We start from the raw sequence: 13,832 nt of genomic DNA, 5'->3' as shown, positions 1-13,832 counted from the left end.
TTAGCTGTGCCCTACTGTAGAACCCCGTTTTACTTTAAAAGTACATTAATACTTTAGTTGTACAACCTTAGTTCCTTCAACTTCACCCTCAAAATCTCAAATGCGCACTGTAGATCTGAAAACCACATGTTGAACTATTTCCTCTTCCTGGCAACTTTCACACATCCCTATCTCATGCTTCCTTCTTCTGTATAGTGCTATTGTATGTAGTGTCCTAATTCCTAATTATTGTTCTAAACAGGTTTTTCTCTCCTAAACCCCCTGCTTTCACTCTATTTTGAATGTGATGCAAATGCTTCACTTCTTCCCAATATCCTTTGGGTGAAAGATGATAATTAACTGCTCTAAAAACATAGTGGCCACAAATATAAAAACGAAAGCAAAACAATTTCTGACAATCACAGTTGCTATACCAAGATGAGTTCCGTTCATACCTCATGTATGTAATGACAATACATTTTATTTCAAAGCTCCTTTCATAAGATTCAAGGTCACTTAAACAGAGAGCAAAAACAACATATGTAACAGGAAATCAGAGGCATTTCCTGTTGATGAATACCCCATAGGCCAAGTCTGATCAATTCACATGGAAGTTTGAGTCTGTCTGATGATTAGATTCACATGACAGGAGAGCGAATACTTCAGTTCAAACCAAACAGTATGATCACAAAAACAACTTTCTGCAATCAAAAACAAAACCTTCTTCCACCTTCACTCAACCAAAGGTTTCCATTGTTTTCACAAATAATAGTAACTTTAACACAGGATAAAGCTTGGGGGCGTGACGAGAATTTTGAGAATTATCTGACATCATATACCACATGTTTCTGTATATCAATTAAGGACAGATATTCAAAGAGATTATTAGAAAGAAAATTGAAAAAGCACAACAGATTCATTGGATTTCCTCAACAAAATTTCTGCTAAATGATTGCAGAGATGAATTTCCAGAAAGAAGAAGCTAAGGCTTTATTTGTACACAGCAAAAATTCATTCAATATATATTTCTGCACAAGCAAATGTAGAAATGAAAAACCCAAAAAAAGTGCTTCTTTAAATGTTCTGAAATTTTTTATGATATTATTCAATAGATATACCCTTTTTTTAAAATGAAAGTATATATTAAAAAAAAGACTTACTGAAAATGATAATGGATATTAAAGAAGTCATAATGTTGCATTGTTTTGTGAGGGAAGTTTTTTAATATTTCATATAGAAAAAAAAAAAAAGACAGAAAAAAAAACTTACAAAAATGAATTTGTTCCCCATTTTTAACTGATAGAGTCAGAAAATAATTCAAGTCCTGTATTCTGAAGCTGTGACTTCTTCCACATCTGCCGTTCAATCATCAGGTCAAACTCTTGCCTTTCTCTAGGAAAAGGTAAAAAGGAAGACAAGATCATTTATCAGTTTCAAATATGGGCTAAGATAATATTTTTATTTTACACTTTTAAAATTTTAAAACACTCAAATCCAACCTGTTACTAATGCATCGCCCTTTCAGGTACTTCTCTTCTGCCTTTTTGACCGAAACGTTGTCCACCCCAGCAATGGCATATATAATAGCCTGCAAGAAAATTACAAGTTAAAAAAAAAAAAAAAGAGATGCATGCAAAAATGTAATCAATAATGCGAGTCTTCTCTTACCTCCGGTAGAAGCACATCGAGGACAAAAGGGACGTGCTCCATCGACTTCACGTCAGCGAGGCGAGGGGATTTGGGCACAGCTTTAGCGTAAGCTCATTTAGGTACCAGTAGACCCGATCCAGCTGCTGGTCATCTTCCAGGTAAATGTTCACCACTCTCCTTCTTTTGGCACTTAGAAAAGAGCGAAGCCATCTCGACTCCTGCTGCCCTCGGATCACGGCCTGCAAGCAGATTGATAGAGAAAATAAAACAAACGGTGACTGTTCTTCTGGAATATATTAATATCAGTTAAATCAGCAACAAGTTTAATAAGAAATACATCAGTAAAAACGATAAAATCATCAATAACTTCAAGGGTTTTGACCAGGTGGATGTTGGAGTGAGATTCTTGTGCTATGACCTAAATCAGAATAAGATCGTTTGATGGGATCCAGATCCAGTCATATTCAAAACGCCTTTGGACTATTAAACAACATTAAATTACTTTGACAATAATATTATAAAATCTTCAAAATGTTTTGTAAAACTTGGATATAACCTGACACCTTTAATCGACTGATTATGATAGGCTGAAACGATTAAATGATTTGTAATGGTTAATATGTAATAGATTGATCGTTTACTGGAGAGTCACAAAAGGCCATTTGCTGAAAGAACACAGTAATTAAAACTGTACAAAAATGGATCTTTGTTCATTTTACATTTAAAAATAAAATAAACTCAAGTGGTATAGTTTTAGCTTCACCTGGTTCAAATTTTGTAAAAAAAACCCATAAATAATAATAAGAAGAAAAGATAAAAAAAAGAATACTATTAAGCACCTCTTACTATCTAATTATTCAGTTAATCCAATGCAACTGAATAATGTTTAGTCTCTTAAAAAAAAAAAAAAAAAGGTACTGAAATATTTGTGTTTTATGTACTTCTAATATTGTACAAAATAAGCTTATTCAGAGAACTAAAAAAAATCTGCAGAACGTGCCATTTGTTCAAAATAATAGATTAATCATCAGAATAATTAATCACTGAAATGGTTGTTAGTTTCAGCCATCATTATTGACCAACGTCATTGGTGGCCATGCTAACAAGCCTCAGCTTTCATGGTTGTACACGAGCATGAGTGACAGCGCTAAGACCCTCCTCCTGGCTCTGATTGGTTGCTTCGGTGCATTTCTGCAGATGGTTGTTGGAAAATAGGAAGAATCCAGATGAGCACAATTTTTTCACAGATTATCTGTCTCGCACCATGTCATTACAAATATGTAAAAAACATCTTTTTTAAGCTATTAAATGCTTAATGTTAGCTACCATGCTAACATTAAGATCAGAGTCCCACTGCATGAATATGCATTTTGCTTTAGTGTTATTCCGTGTAAAAACACAAACAGTCACTGTGACTCTTTAACTGAGTAAATACTCGTCACAGGAGCTCGGTAGTTATTGTCTAAACAGGTTTTCTGCAGAACAATAGGTTTTATGAAGCCCAGAGACATGCAGAGCTTTCATGTGAAAGTTCAAGCTGTGGTAGCTCAGGATCATTTTCATCCTGTTGATAGAAACAATAATCACTATTGCAAAACATCCATCGCTATTGTTATTGGTCAGTTTAAAGCAGATGATTATACTGTGTACTATGAACAACTTCCCTAATGCATTAAAGGTAGATAATTTCCCCATGACAAAGACTGCATGCTGCTAGTGTCACATCTCATTAACATCTGAAACACGTGAATGACATGTTTACTGGGAGGACGACCACTACCAGCCAAAAGGTGTGCCGGTATCACAACTGCTAGAGAAAAAACTCAAATATTAAGACTTTTGGAGTAGCGTGCATCTTTCAGAGATCATTGTAAATACTTATAGTATAGTTTCAGCAAAGACTAAATTAAATTACATCCTCAGTTCAGGTTGCTCCTCAGATGCAAGTCAGTAAAGAAATAATGATTTATGCTAACCCAAACTACCCAAAGATTTAAAGGCACTGCAGTTCAGCAGAGTGTACAGAGTCTACTGGTCAAACCACTTCTATCTACCCTCTGTGACAATTGCAACAGAAAAGAAAAAAAAAAAAAAAAAAAAAGAATCCTACCAGGAGATGTTTCTCCACCATCCGCTGCTTGACAATGAAATGAACCAGCTTCTCATTGGCTCGGTTATGGGCAGCATGAGTTCGGTCAGGCAGCAGCCTCTTGGAGCACATGGAAACGTCTTTGTGCTTCTCACCAACACTGTCCTCCTGGTGATGTTCACATGGTTCCTCCGTTATGACATCACTGGTGATTGTTAGTCTCTCTGAGGCAGCCTGCGGATACTTCCTCCTCACCGGATAACCTATTGCAAAAAAAAAAAAATTAAAAAAATAACAGTGATTAGGATTACAGCGTCAGATGTCCGCGAAGGCGTTGCTGTCTGATGAAGAAACTTACTCATGTCATGATTACAATACTCAATGAAGGAGCCTGAAAATGAGCCGCATGCTGGAAGCAAAACAGAGAAAAACACATGGTACATAAAATGTGAAAGTCAGAGGACTTTATCATATTTGGTCTGTGTGTCACATGAAGACAGTCTAAATCCATTTCCAAAGGACTGGAGAAAGTAGGAACATGACTTTCAACATCACCTCAAACAAAAAACATTTTGTGAAACTCCAGTCTGATTTCTGCTCTGCCACTCTACGGGTCGCAGAAATGCACTTTGGATTCTCATTTATGAAATTCACTTCATACTTTTATTCTTATACTTTTAATCTAAAGCACCTTAAGACTTTGGTTACTACTGTAATTCCTACTGACCAATACGCATCCTGTAGTCTTCTATAAACTCCAAGGACCATGTAATAGCAGCCTCATATGACTCTTTGGCTTTTTGCTAGAGAAGAAACAAAGTGTCAGGAAAACACAAAATTCACAAATCAGTCAGTGGTGTTTGAACAAAGCTTACCATCAGCTCATCTGCTTCTTCACAGTCGAAGGGTTTCAAGGTTTTCAGAGGAAATGTAAACCTTCAAGAAAAACATTTGAAAGGCGAAATCAGAAAAATCATCAATCTTATGCTCAATAGCATTTCAGCAAAGATGCATTTACAGGATGAAATGAATAATGAGCAAATGGCAATGAAAAAAAAAGCTGATTTTTGTTTCTACCCCTTTTGTTTCTGAATCCCTGTGAACGCCTGGTCAACAAACATGACACTTGCTTTCTTCTGTCGTCGGTTCACATTTTTTACCTGCAGGAAGCAAAACACAACAGATCCAAAAACATCCGAAATGTTAAGTAGTTAGAGGTGTGTTTTTCTGGTCTTTATTAGGGTACAGCAAAGTTTCAAGTACTGTCCTGTTCATTTATTCAAGCAATTATAACCACACATGGGCTGAAAGGCTACTTAGAGAGTAGCTCCAAAAGCTAATTGTTAAGACGTGACCTGCAGTCTTATTAATCTGAAAATTACAGCGCTTAAATACCGTCTCCACATTTGGAAGAAAAAGGTTGCAAACCTGAAAACATCATCTGATCTGTGAAGAACAGAGGTGGCAGTAGAGCTGCAACGATTCCTCGAATGATTTGATTATTAAAATTCCTCGAGGCAAATTATCTCCCCAAAGCTTCATTAAATTATGTTTTATTGTTTAGCGCACCGCTAAATAATCATCCAGCCGGGTGATTATCTCATTATCTCACAGAGGTAGAAGCTCTCACTTCTACCTCTGAGTTGTTGCTAAGTGTTAGCAACATAACGTAGATGAGTTTTTATGAATGATGATAAAAATCATCATTCGCCCTGAGTTGTGTCGGAACTGTGACTTAAGTCTCTTGCATGAAAGAGACTGAGATGGGAGTTGATCTATTAAATTGACTGAAGATGGCCAGTAGACATTTGTTATAAGTGTCTGTGAGTCTGCTGCTTTATTATTAATTCTAATATAATTTCATATTTTTGTAAAATTTTGTCTAGATTAACTGGAAAATTGAGCTATTATAGTTACAGGTTAATTTTTTAAACTACAGGGATGTTATTGTTCAGAATGCACAAATATAAAAATTGGTTAATTGTATGAATAATCGGTGGAATGCTCGATTACTAAAATAACCATTTACCACAGCTCTAGAAAGCAGCAGCATCTGTTGGGGGTGTTCAGCTGCAGGAGGGTCTGGTGCAACTCCAAAAATAGAAAATGGCAGCAGGAGGAAATGACCATATGTAGAAATACTGAGACAACATCTCAATAAACCAGGAAGTCAAAGTCTGGGTACAAATTAACCAAAGACCACAAACACAGAACCAGAGCAGCTACAAAGTGGCTGCTCTGGACAATAAAGCCAATGTTTGTAGTGGCCTTGGAAAATTTCTAAGCAGAGCTGTTAAGATGTGTGGGAGCAAGGTCTCAGTTCTACCGGTTCTGTCTGGAGGAATGGCCCAAAATCCCAGCAAATTATTTTGAGGAACATATGAACAGAAACAACTTTGCTAAAACTAACTTGGCTTAGAATAAGAAATGTACAATGTGAAACATATTTTAGTATCTCCTAATGTTTTCGTCCTTACCAATGCAGGCCAGTATGGATAATTTCTACATCTGCCCCACACAAATGCTCCTTCTGTGATCGATGGAGGTTCTGTAAAACAAAACAGTGATCAATAAAAAAATCCACTAGGACTGGTTCTTGTAGATTGTTTGCATTCAGCCACTGCGGTTTTCTCCTTACTATTGTTTTTCTGCATCAGGAAACTTGGCAGATCTTCTTCCTCCTCATCTTCACTCTCATTTTCTTGTAAGGACAGAGAGGGCAGCTGTTCCTCATCATGGTTCAGTTCGATTGAAAGATCTGAAGATAGCAAAGAGTCATCTTTTGGGGGAGTAGAGAGCAGACAAGACAAGGGAGTCAGAGGTGATTCCTGTATTCAGTAAAATTCTGTAGAATTGTACAGTGACAAATCATTTTTCAAAATATAGAACCATTAAAATTGAAACTGAAACCAGATTCAGTTTTAATTACCATGGTTCTTTAAGACGTTTATTTTAGGTGCAAACATCAGATGGTACCTTGTTCAGCTGCATCAGGCTTCTCCAGCTCAAACCTCGGCCTCAAATGTTGGGGTGGCTGAGTGCCGTTTCCCTTTGCATCTCTAGCCATGTTCTTTCGCGTCCTGCCACGCTGACGCTTCGTTGGAGTCCCGTTTTTCTGGGTTTGCGCCACGGTTCTCCTTCGTCTCAGTTGCTTTGGCTGAGAAGTTCGAGACTTTCTTTTTTGAGGTTTCGATTCGTGGCATGGTGGATCGTCCTCTGGAGTCTGCAGCAACATAAAAAGATGCTATAATAAACATGTCACTCAAATGATATTACACAATTTAACTAAGTGAGTTCCCTCGGGTATGAAATATCCGGGTATACGACTTCACTCGAATGTAAAGGAAATAATGCTACTGAATATGGAAACGCTTTTTCAGCAAGATGAAAACTAATTTTGCTCAATGGGCAAAATTGAAACTCTCTTTATGAGGGAAGGTGAATGTAATAAGAATGATGATAGCCCCATTATTCAATTACGTGTCCATCATGGTGTCCGTTGACATCCCAGCCCAGGTTTACAAACAGTATGAGACTTATGTTAAGGACTTCCTTTGGGACAAGAAGAAACCCAGAATTAGCATTAACAAAATGTGATGTGCAAGAGACGTAGGGGACGTGGCCCTCCCTAACGTAAGGCTATATGATCTCTGAAATGTCTAAGTTGTTCAAATATTTTGAAAAGGGAGAAAGAAAACTGAGCTGGATGAATACTGAAGAAGAATTAGTGAACCCTTTCAGACCAGTAGATATCCTTTCCCATGGTAAAATAGATAATAGACAGCAAAGTGTTTTTTTTCTCTCACTTTTATAAAGTGTTGATTTGCCAACACCACTTCTTACCACTTTTTCTGATTTGTTCTTAAGAAAAATAACATAAAAAGTTTTTTTTGGTATTACCTTTATCTTCACTTTTCTGGTTACTGTAATCAACACTGCTCTAAAATGTCAGGGCCATATCACCCATCCCTTTGTATCAATATAATACCTTAAGAGATTAAAAAAATAATTTAGATTATCCAAATCAAAAGATGGACAGTGCATCTCTAAGGCTATAAAAATTGCCAAATTGAACAAATTAGAAAGCATCTCTCAGTAAAAATTTACTTCACACCTCACCTTTGCTTGAGTGGTGAATTCAGCATACTCCAGCAGCTCTTCATCAGCTCTGGGAGAGGAGAGTGAAATGTTGGATGAGGAGGAGCAGTGCACAGGCGTTGAAGTCACACTGATGACTTCTTGAGTCCGTCTTCTTCGTCCCTTGCATCTCTTGGGTGTAATGGGTTCAGATTCAAAGGCAGGCAAGCTGAGATTGGCGAGATTATCAAAAATGGACACTTCTGCAGCTGGAGGAGACAGGATCTTATTAAAGACGGGTGACTCTTTGGACTCCCTTTTCCTTATTTTACGAGGTCTCCCTGAAAGATGATACAAAAAGACAGCCCAAATCAGAAGTTGGGTCAAAACATCTTTGAAATAGGACAACATAGACAATGTAGAAGAATAAATTCTGTACCTCTCATTGTTGTGTGGCTCAGTGTGCTCCTCTCATTGAAATGATTTGTTTTGAGTTTGTTGGCAGGCAGATGCAGATGAATACAGAAGTGACATTACCAGGGGAAATGTCGTTCACCCAGGCGACTTGAATTTCCTTTGACAATAAAATTGACAGACAGATAAAGAAATGAATGGAGAAATTATTAAGCAGTAAATTGTACACTGGTGAATTCATGTTAAATATGTTCTCCAACTCTTTGTAAAATCAATTAGAAATGCAGTTTTGTTTACTACCATGTGTCAAAACAAGCCAGATCGGCAGCTGAACAACAAGCAAGCATTAAGATCATATTCAGATTGAAAAATGCCAACAAACAACGAAATAGCATGCGAAACAAGCTAGTTGATTTTTGGAAAATGCGCCACACAACCCAAAAAAAAAAAAAAACGTCTGCTGATATTTTTATTACACGCGTCTTTTAACGTGTAGCATTATCATTTGAAGCTTGAAAGCCAAAACGCGAGATCATAACGCACAAGTAACTCTCGCAAAGCAAGAGGTGGGATATCAAAACATGGGCAGCCAACTGCCAAACACTGGCAAAATCAGCTTCAGGCTTAAACTCACCGTAAAAGCTGTGATTGTTCGAAAATCCAGAGCCGTCATGCGTCCCAGAGCCTGCTCATATTCACTGCGGCACCAGGTTACGCTAGGTAGAAAAACAAAGCGCTCAAAACGAGCTAAATACTACACGGAAAACCGAAAGCAACGCGATATCAACACAAATTCCTGTTTGGAACAAGACATGACTCTTGCTTCCATTCGCGGGCTGTGAAGTGTTCTTAAAAGGATTAAGCAACCGCCTCCTGGCGGTCCGGAGGGGAAATAACAGCTGGTTTGAAATGTACTTTTGAAATGTTCTTTAAAATTACACTCACATTCTGTAAATTACAAAAGCTTATTTACAGAAGAAACTCAACTCACAAAGTGAAACACACTATATATATTAATTACACTGAGCTGGATGTTTTCAGCCTTTATATTTGTTGATCATGGTAATTTTCTAATTGCAAACATTAAAAACCTAACATTTAAGTTTTTAATAAAACAAAATCAGGCCTCTGGGTTTCTATGTTAAAATTCCTGCTTAAAGGACTTTTTAAAGGTACTTTTAATATAACAAATAAGCCTCATTGCAGCACATACTTCATTGTGTAACATATGCTTCATATGGACAGAGTCAATGCAAATTTGTCTAAGTAAAATGGATAATATCAAATGGTTGAGGTCAGTTTATAAATCCAAAAAGAGAAGCGCTGATATTCAGAGTGATATTTTTATATACAGTATTATTGCTAGGCTCACTGAAATCTAAAACTAATTTTCAAAAAAACATTAATAAATAAAGATTTTTAAGACATAACTGTTTATAGTTTATCATCATTTATTTGTTTTATCTTTATTTTATATTATCATTCAGTTATGTACCTTTGTATTTACATTTTGATGGTGTGCTTTAAGTGTTTTGGAAGTGTTTGCAGAAAATAGAAAGCTGTGAGAAGCAGCCTGCTGAGGAGAAAAAAAGGAGGGTACCATGATCAGGAAGTTCTCAATCCTGAGGAACTGCAAACTGATATTCTTATCTTATGAAATGTGTTGTGAAGGTCACATAATTACGTTCTGTGCATTTGAGTGTGCAGCTGTGCTTTTCTCCCCTCCTCTTTAGGACTGCACACCCGCCATGCAACCAGGGCGTTCCTAATTTTAATAAAAGCAGGAAAAAGGCCCATTGAAGCTGAGAGCATAGGGCGAGAATCTGTAACTAAGTTTCAGCTGTGCTCTACCTGCAGGTAAAAACTAAGATTCTGACTCCTGTCCATTCTTTGTGTCTGTGTTCAGGAGTATAGACCTAACATACATTTTGTATTTCATTTGGAAATACAAAAAGTCCCATAGGAAGAGCGCTAAATATAAAGATAATTAATTTTCCAGCAGAACTGGGTACCTACACAGTTTGCCAAAAGTACAAATATCCTCCTTAGTCACCAGGTATCACTGAACTTCATCGGCCAGCAAGCATGTCAGACTGAACTCCATAGAAAATCTAAGAAGTACAGTCAACATGAAAATGGGAGACACCAGACCCAACAGATGAGCAGAAGGTTGGTTCTGATCCATGACAAACTGCTCTGATGCAGCAATACAGACAAAAAGATCCAATCAGGCAATGTGAATTGACTCTTTCCTATTAAGCTAAGTTAGTGTTTCATTTTCAAAATGATAAAATATGGGAACAGCTTAAACATTCTCTTTTGATTTGTGTTTTTAGGACTGAATAAAGAAGAGCATCAGCAAAATATTTGGAACAACTTTTAATTTTATTAATTTATATTTTATTTTAAGAGAAGATTCTTATATATGTACATTTTTCTCTTTGTGGCTGAAATATTTCGCATTCCATATTTAATTCATAATGAGTTCTACAAACAGTCCTTTCCCCCACCGATGTGGTTTTACCAGTAATAACCCCACATTGCCTGCAGAGGGCACTGTGTATCTGCATCCACTAATCACGTTTTTTTTTTTTTTGTGAGTAGTTGAACACAGGGGTCTTCTCTGCAATGCAAATCAATTAAGATTTATCCTCCAGCAGAGATCTCTTGCTCTTCATAAGGTGGAATCAGGATAATTAAACAGAAGTTTTGACATGAAGTCTGGAGCTCCAAGCACCGCAGCAGAAGACCTGATGGACCAGACCATCTCTATTGCATTCTCATATTAAACATCTTGATTAAAAGTATTTAAATATTTCTTAAACACTTCCCCTCAATACTGCATACTAATACTGCATCGTTATTATTTTCATTATTACACACGATGATTGCTAATGATCTAAATCTGACATATTCTGATAAATTAAAGTCCTCCAAATAGACAAAGGTTTCCCATATTTTTCAGGTGTCTAGACAGTAGACACAGAACATGAATATATTTAGATATAGTTAGGGTTTTTTTCTCTCTCTGACGCATGCAGTCCAGATGTCACTCAGCTGGAACCTCTGGATGTGTGATTGGCCTAAGGTCGATGAGGGGCAGGTTGGCCCCGCCCTCATCCAGATGTGCGTCTCGCTCCAGTGTCCTTAGTCCACTGCTGTCTGCAGCAGAGTGCGGAGCGTCGGGAAGTCAACAGGAGGGTGCGCATGGGTCCATTTAAAGTCCCAAAAGCGAGGCGCACGCAGACTCTGGTCGCTGAGGTGTTTTTTTGTTATTGTTGGTTTTTCAGTCGGATGCAACCATTCTAACATGTGTTGATCATGTTCTGTGATCTTCACGCTGGACTTCACCCTGGAGGAGGTAGATCTACCTGAGCGGGTTGAGATGCGGAGCTAATGGAGACAGGCAGGGCTGAGCGCGGTGCCACTCCAGCGCGCTGAGCAGAGAGCCACAGAGCCTCATTCAGTGCGCAGCGCAATCTGCCGCATGACTTGTGCATCTTTTCTCTGCGCTGCAACTATTTCTGGCTCAATTTTCACCAAAGGAGCTGGAGGATTTGTTTTCCTGGCAGCTTGATGGGGCTCGCACCTCTCACCACATGCGTCTGAGTGCGGCGTGAGGCGCACCTCAAGACCGAGACGAGCGACGTGCAGAGGCGTGCGGTTAATTGAAATCGATCGAGCGGTTTGTTTTTTGAATGTGAAGCGGCAGAAGAGGTTATTTCTCCTCTCCTCCTCCTTCTCCCCCTCCTCTATACCTACAACATGACTTCACTGTCGGGGACTAGGGAGAGGAGCAGCCGGAGCAGAAAACATGGGGTAGGTTTTTTTTTTATTAAATTCCAGATGAGTTGGTGCTTCTCTGTGCGTAAACCTGGAAAATCTAAAAAACTTATCATCCATTCACTGCACCACCCACCACACTGAAGTGCAGCTTTCTTCCATCTTTAGCTGGTCATAAATATACAACCTGAAGACAGCTCTCGTTAGGTTTGTGTCCATGCGTGGTTCACACATCACTGCTCATAGTGCCACATCAGTGGGTTTAAATTCATCACGCTGCATCTCTTTAATCATCGCTGCCAAGTCAGGTGTTATTCTCACTCTCACACCTGTGTCTCTGGCTCATCTGCAATTAGCTTCAATTTATTGCACAGGGTTTGGTCATAATACAGCAGCCTCGCCACTTCCCCGCCCATCATTTTTATACATAGCTGCTTTTTTTATGGCCGTAGAATTAGTGGCCCTGCAGCCGCTATACCTGAATGTCTAATGCAACCTCTAACGCAAGATCCACTTCTCAGCTCATAAGACTCAGTTGTTCACATGACTAAGTCAGACCAGTCTGCAATAACTTAAATTTTGTGTAATGTACTGCTATTTTTTTGGTGAGGAGCTGCGACTCAATACCCAAAGCTCCCATTTACCTCCCTCTTCACTGACATTCATCTTGAACTAAGTCCAAAGAACCACATCATCTGCACCAGAAAAATAAAATTCAAAGATCTCACAACGAGACATTCTTCCCTCCAATACTAAGCCTTGAAATCGTGCTCATAAATACAACAAATAGGACTAGAGACAAGTGGCCGCCCTGGTTGATCCCCCAACATTCTCTTGGAAAAATCTCAGCTTTGTGCTGAGAATGAGCAAACAGTTCTTGCTTCGGTCATACAACAAAGTCTTTACAATCACCCCTGTTCTCCATGTAACTGCAGCAACACCAACAAAAAGCTTCAGTGGACCAAACCCTACAGAGTCAAAAAGACAGACCCCTCGTTGATCCTGCAAAGGTAAAGATCTAGTCCACATAAGAAATTCCTCCTTGAACTATGGTTCAACATTTCTAACATCCTAGATGGGATTTTGCTGAGATAGAAAGATAAGTGGAAGACTCTCTTGTTCTAAAAAAATAGGACCTCAGTCTTAGTCTACTTTTCCAAATGATCTTCAAGAAATGCATCAACAACAAAAGCCCCTGAATGTCCAAAGCTGGCAATACCTCTGGATAAATATTTTTCACTTCTGGCGCCCTGCCCCAGGGAAGTTGTTTCATTACCTCGACAATGTTTGCCACAACGATTGTCTCAGTTTTCCCTGAATCATCAGACTTTGCCACCTGAGACAGATTGAATCCAGTGAGACAGTTCAGGCATCTGTTCAGTTTGTCTCCTGAGTGCCTCCATTTGGAGGTTAACCAGGCTTTTCCCATTGGGAGCAGAAAACTCCAGCGCAGACCCAACACATGCCGGAGAGACTTTACGTCTCTTCTGGTCTGGAAACACCTTACGGGTCTCCAGGAATGATAGGGGAGAAGAATATCTGGGATGTGCAAACCCTGCAACCTGATCTTTGATAAGTGGAAATTAATATCCGTTTTGATACGTCCCAAATTTCAGTTGCCTCAATCATGAGATATCCTTTCATATTTCCTTTTTTTCTGGCTTTTATCTCTATTTATGCATCCAAGCACATGGCCCAAACATCAATGTTGTTGTTTGGTGCACATATGTGCCACAGATTGTGGGAATTCTTAGTTTTGGTACATTTGATGAATCAGATTTCTTCGAGTTGGATCTGCCAATTCCTGATCAGAGTTGATCAACAGATAATTGGACAGCTG

At 38.5% G+C, this 13,832-nt stretch overlaps 2 protein-coding genes across 2 annotated transcripts in view; one reads left to right on the top strand and one right to left on the bottom strand.

Annotated features, from left to right (window-relative positions):
• Positions 1 to 440: 440 nt before the first annotated feature.
• On the bottom strand, positions 441 to 9,042 carry si:dkey-127k13.1 (PWWP domain-containing DNA repair factor 3A). The gene is made up of 15 exons (XM_055036922.1): positions 8,844 to 9,042; positions 8,235 to 8,369; positions 7,838 to 8,136; positions 6,695 to 6,941; positions 6,357 to 6,497; positions 6,196 to 6,266; positions 4,796 to 4,878; positions 4,594 to 4,654; positions 4,446 to 4,521; positions 4,077 to 4,127; positions 3,740 to 3,981; positions 1,699 to 1,868; positions 1,648 to 1,666; positions 1,479 to 1,567; positions 441 to 1,371 (listed from the first exon to the last, which is right to left on the bottom strand). The coding sequence occupies exons 2-15, from the start codon at positions 8,239 to 8,241 to the stop codon at positions 1,272 to 1,274; spliced, it is 1,656 nt and encodes a 551-aa protein (XP_054892897.1). The 5' UTR covers positions 8,242 to 8,369; positions 8,844 to 9,042; the 3' UTR covers positions 441 to 1,271.
• Positions 9,043 to 10,941: 1,899 nt separating this feature from the next.
• kif26ba (kinesin family member 26Ba) overlaps positions 10,942 to 13,832 on the top strand; it is a 100,523-nt gene continuing 97,632 nt past the window's right edge. The window contains exon 1 of the mRNA XM_055036334.1: positions 10,942 to 12,028. Within this exon, the coding sequence (XP_054892309.1) occupies positions 11,975 to 12,028 (54 nt within the window). The 5' untranslated portion in view covers positions 10,942 to 11,974. The remainder of the gene's footprint in view (positions 12,029 to 13,832) is intronic.

Source organism: Poeciliopsis prolifica, unplaced genomic scaffold (genome assembly GCF_027474105.1).
Source record: "Poeciliopsis prolifica strain line A6 unplaced genomic scaffold, Auburn_PproV2 SCAFFOLD011, whole genome shotgun sequence".
Lineage (NCBI taxonomy): Eukaryota > Metazoa > Chordata > Actinopteri > Cyprinodontiformes > Poeciliidae > Poeciliopsis > Poeciliopsis prolifica.
Note: the sequence above shows the minus strand (reverse complement) of the source record. Positions and strands in the feature narration are given on the sequence as shown.

What these genes read in the sequence shown, in the direction of transcription:
- si:dkey-127k13.1 (XM_055036922.1), bottom strand. An exon ending in AATTCACCACTCAAGCAAAG is followed by an intron (nt 6,942 to 7,837) that starts GTGAGGTGTGAA and finishes ATGTTGCTGCAG; the next exon opens with ACTCCAGAGGACGATCCACC. An exon ending in AGACTACAGGATGCGTATTG is followed by an intron (nt 4,128 to 4,445) that starts GTCAGTAGGAAT and finishes TTTTGCTTCCAG; the next exon opens with CATGCGGCTCATTTTCAGGC.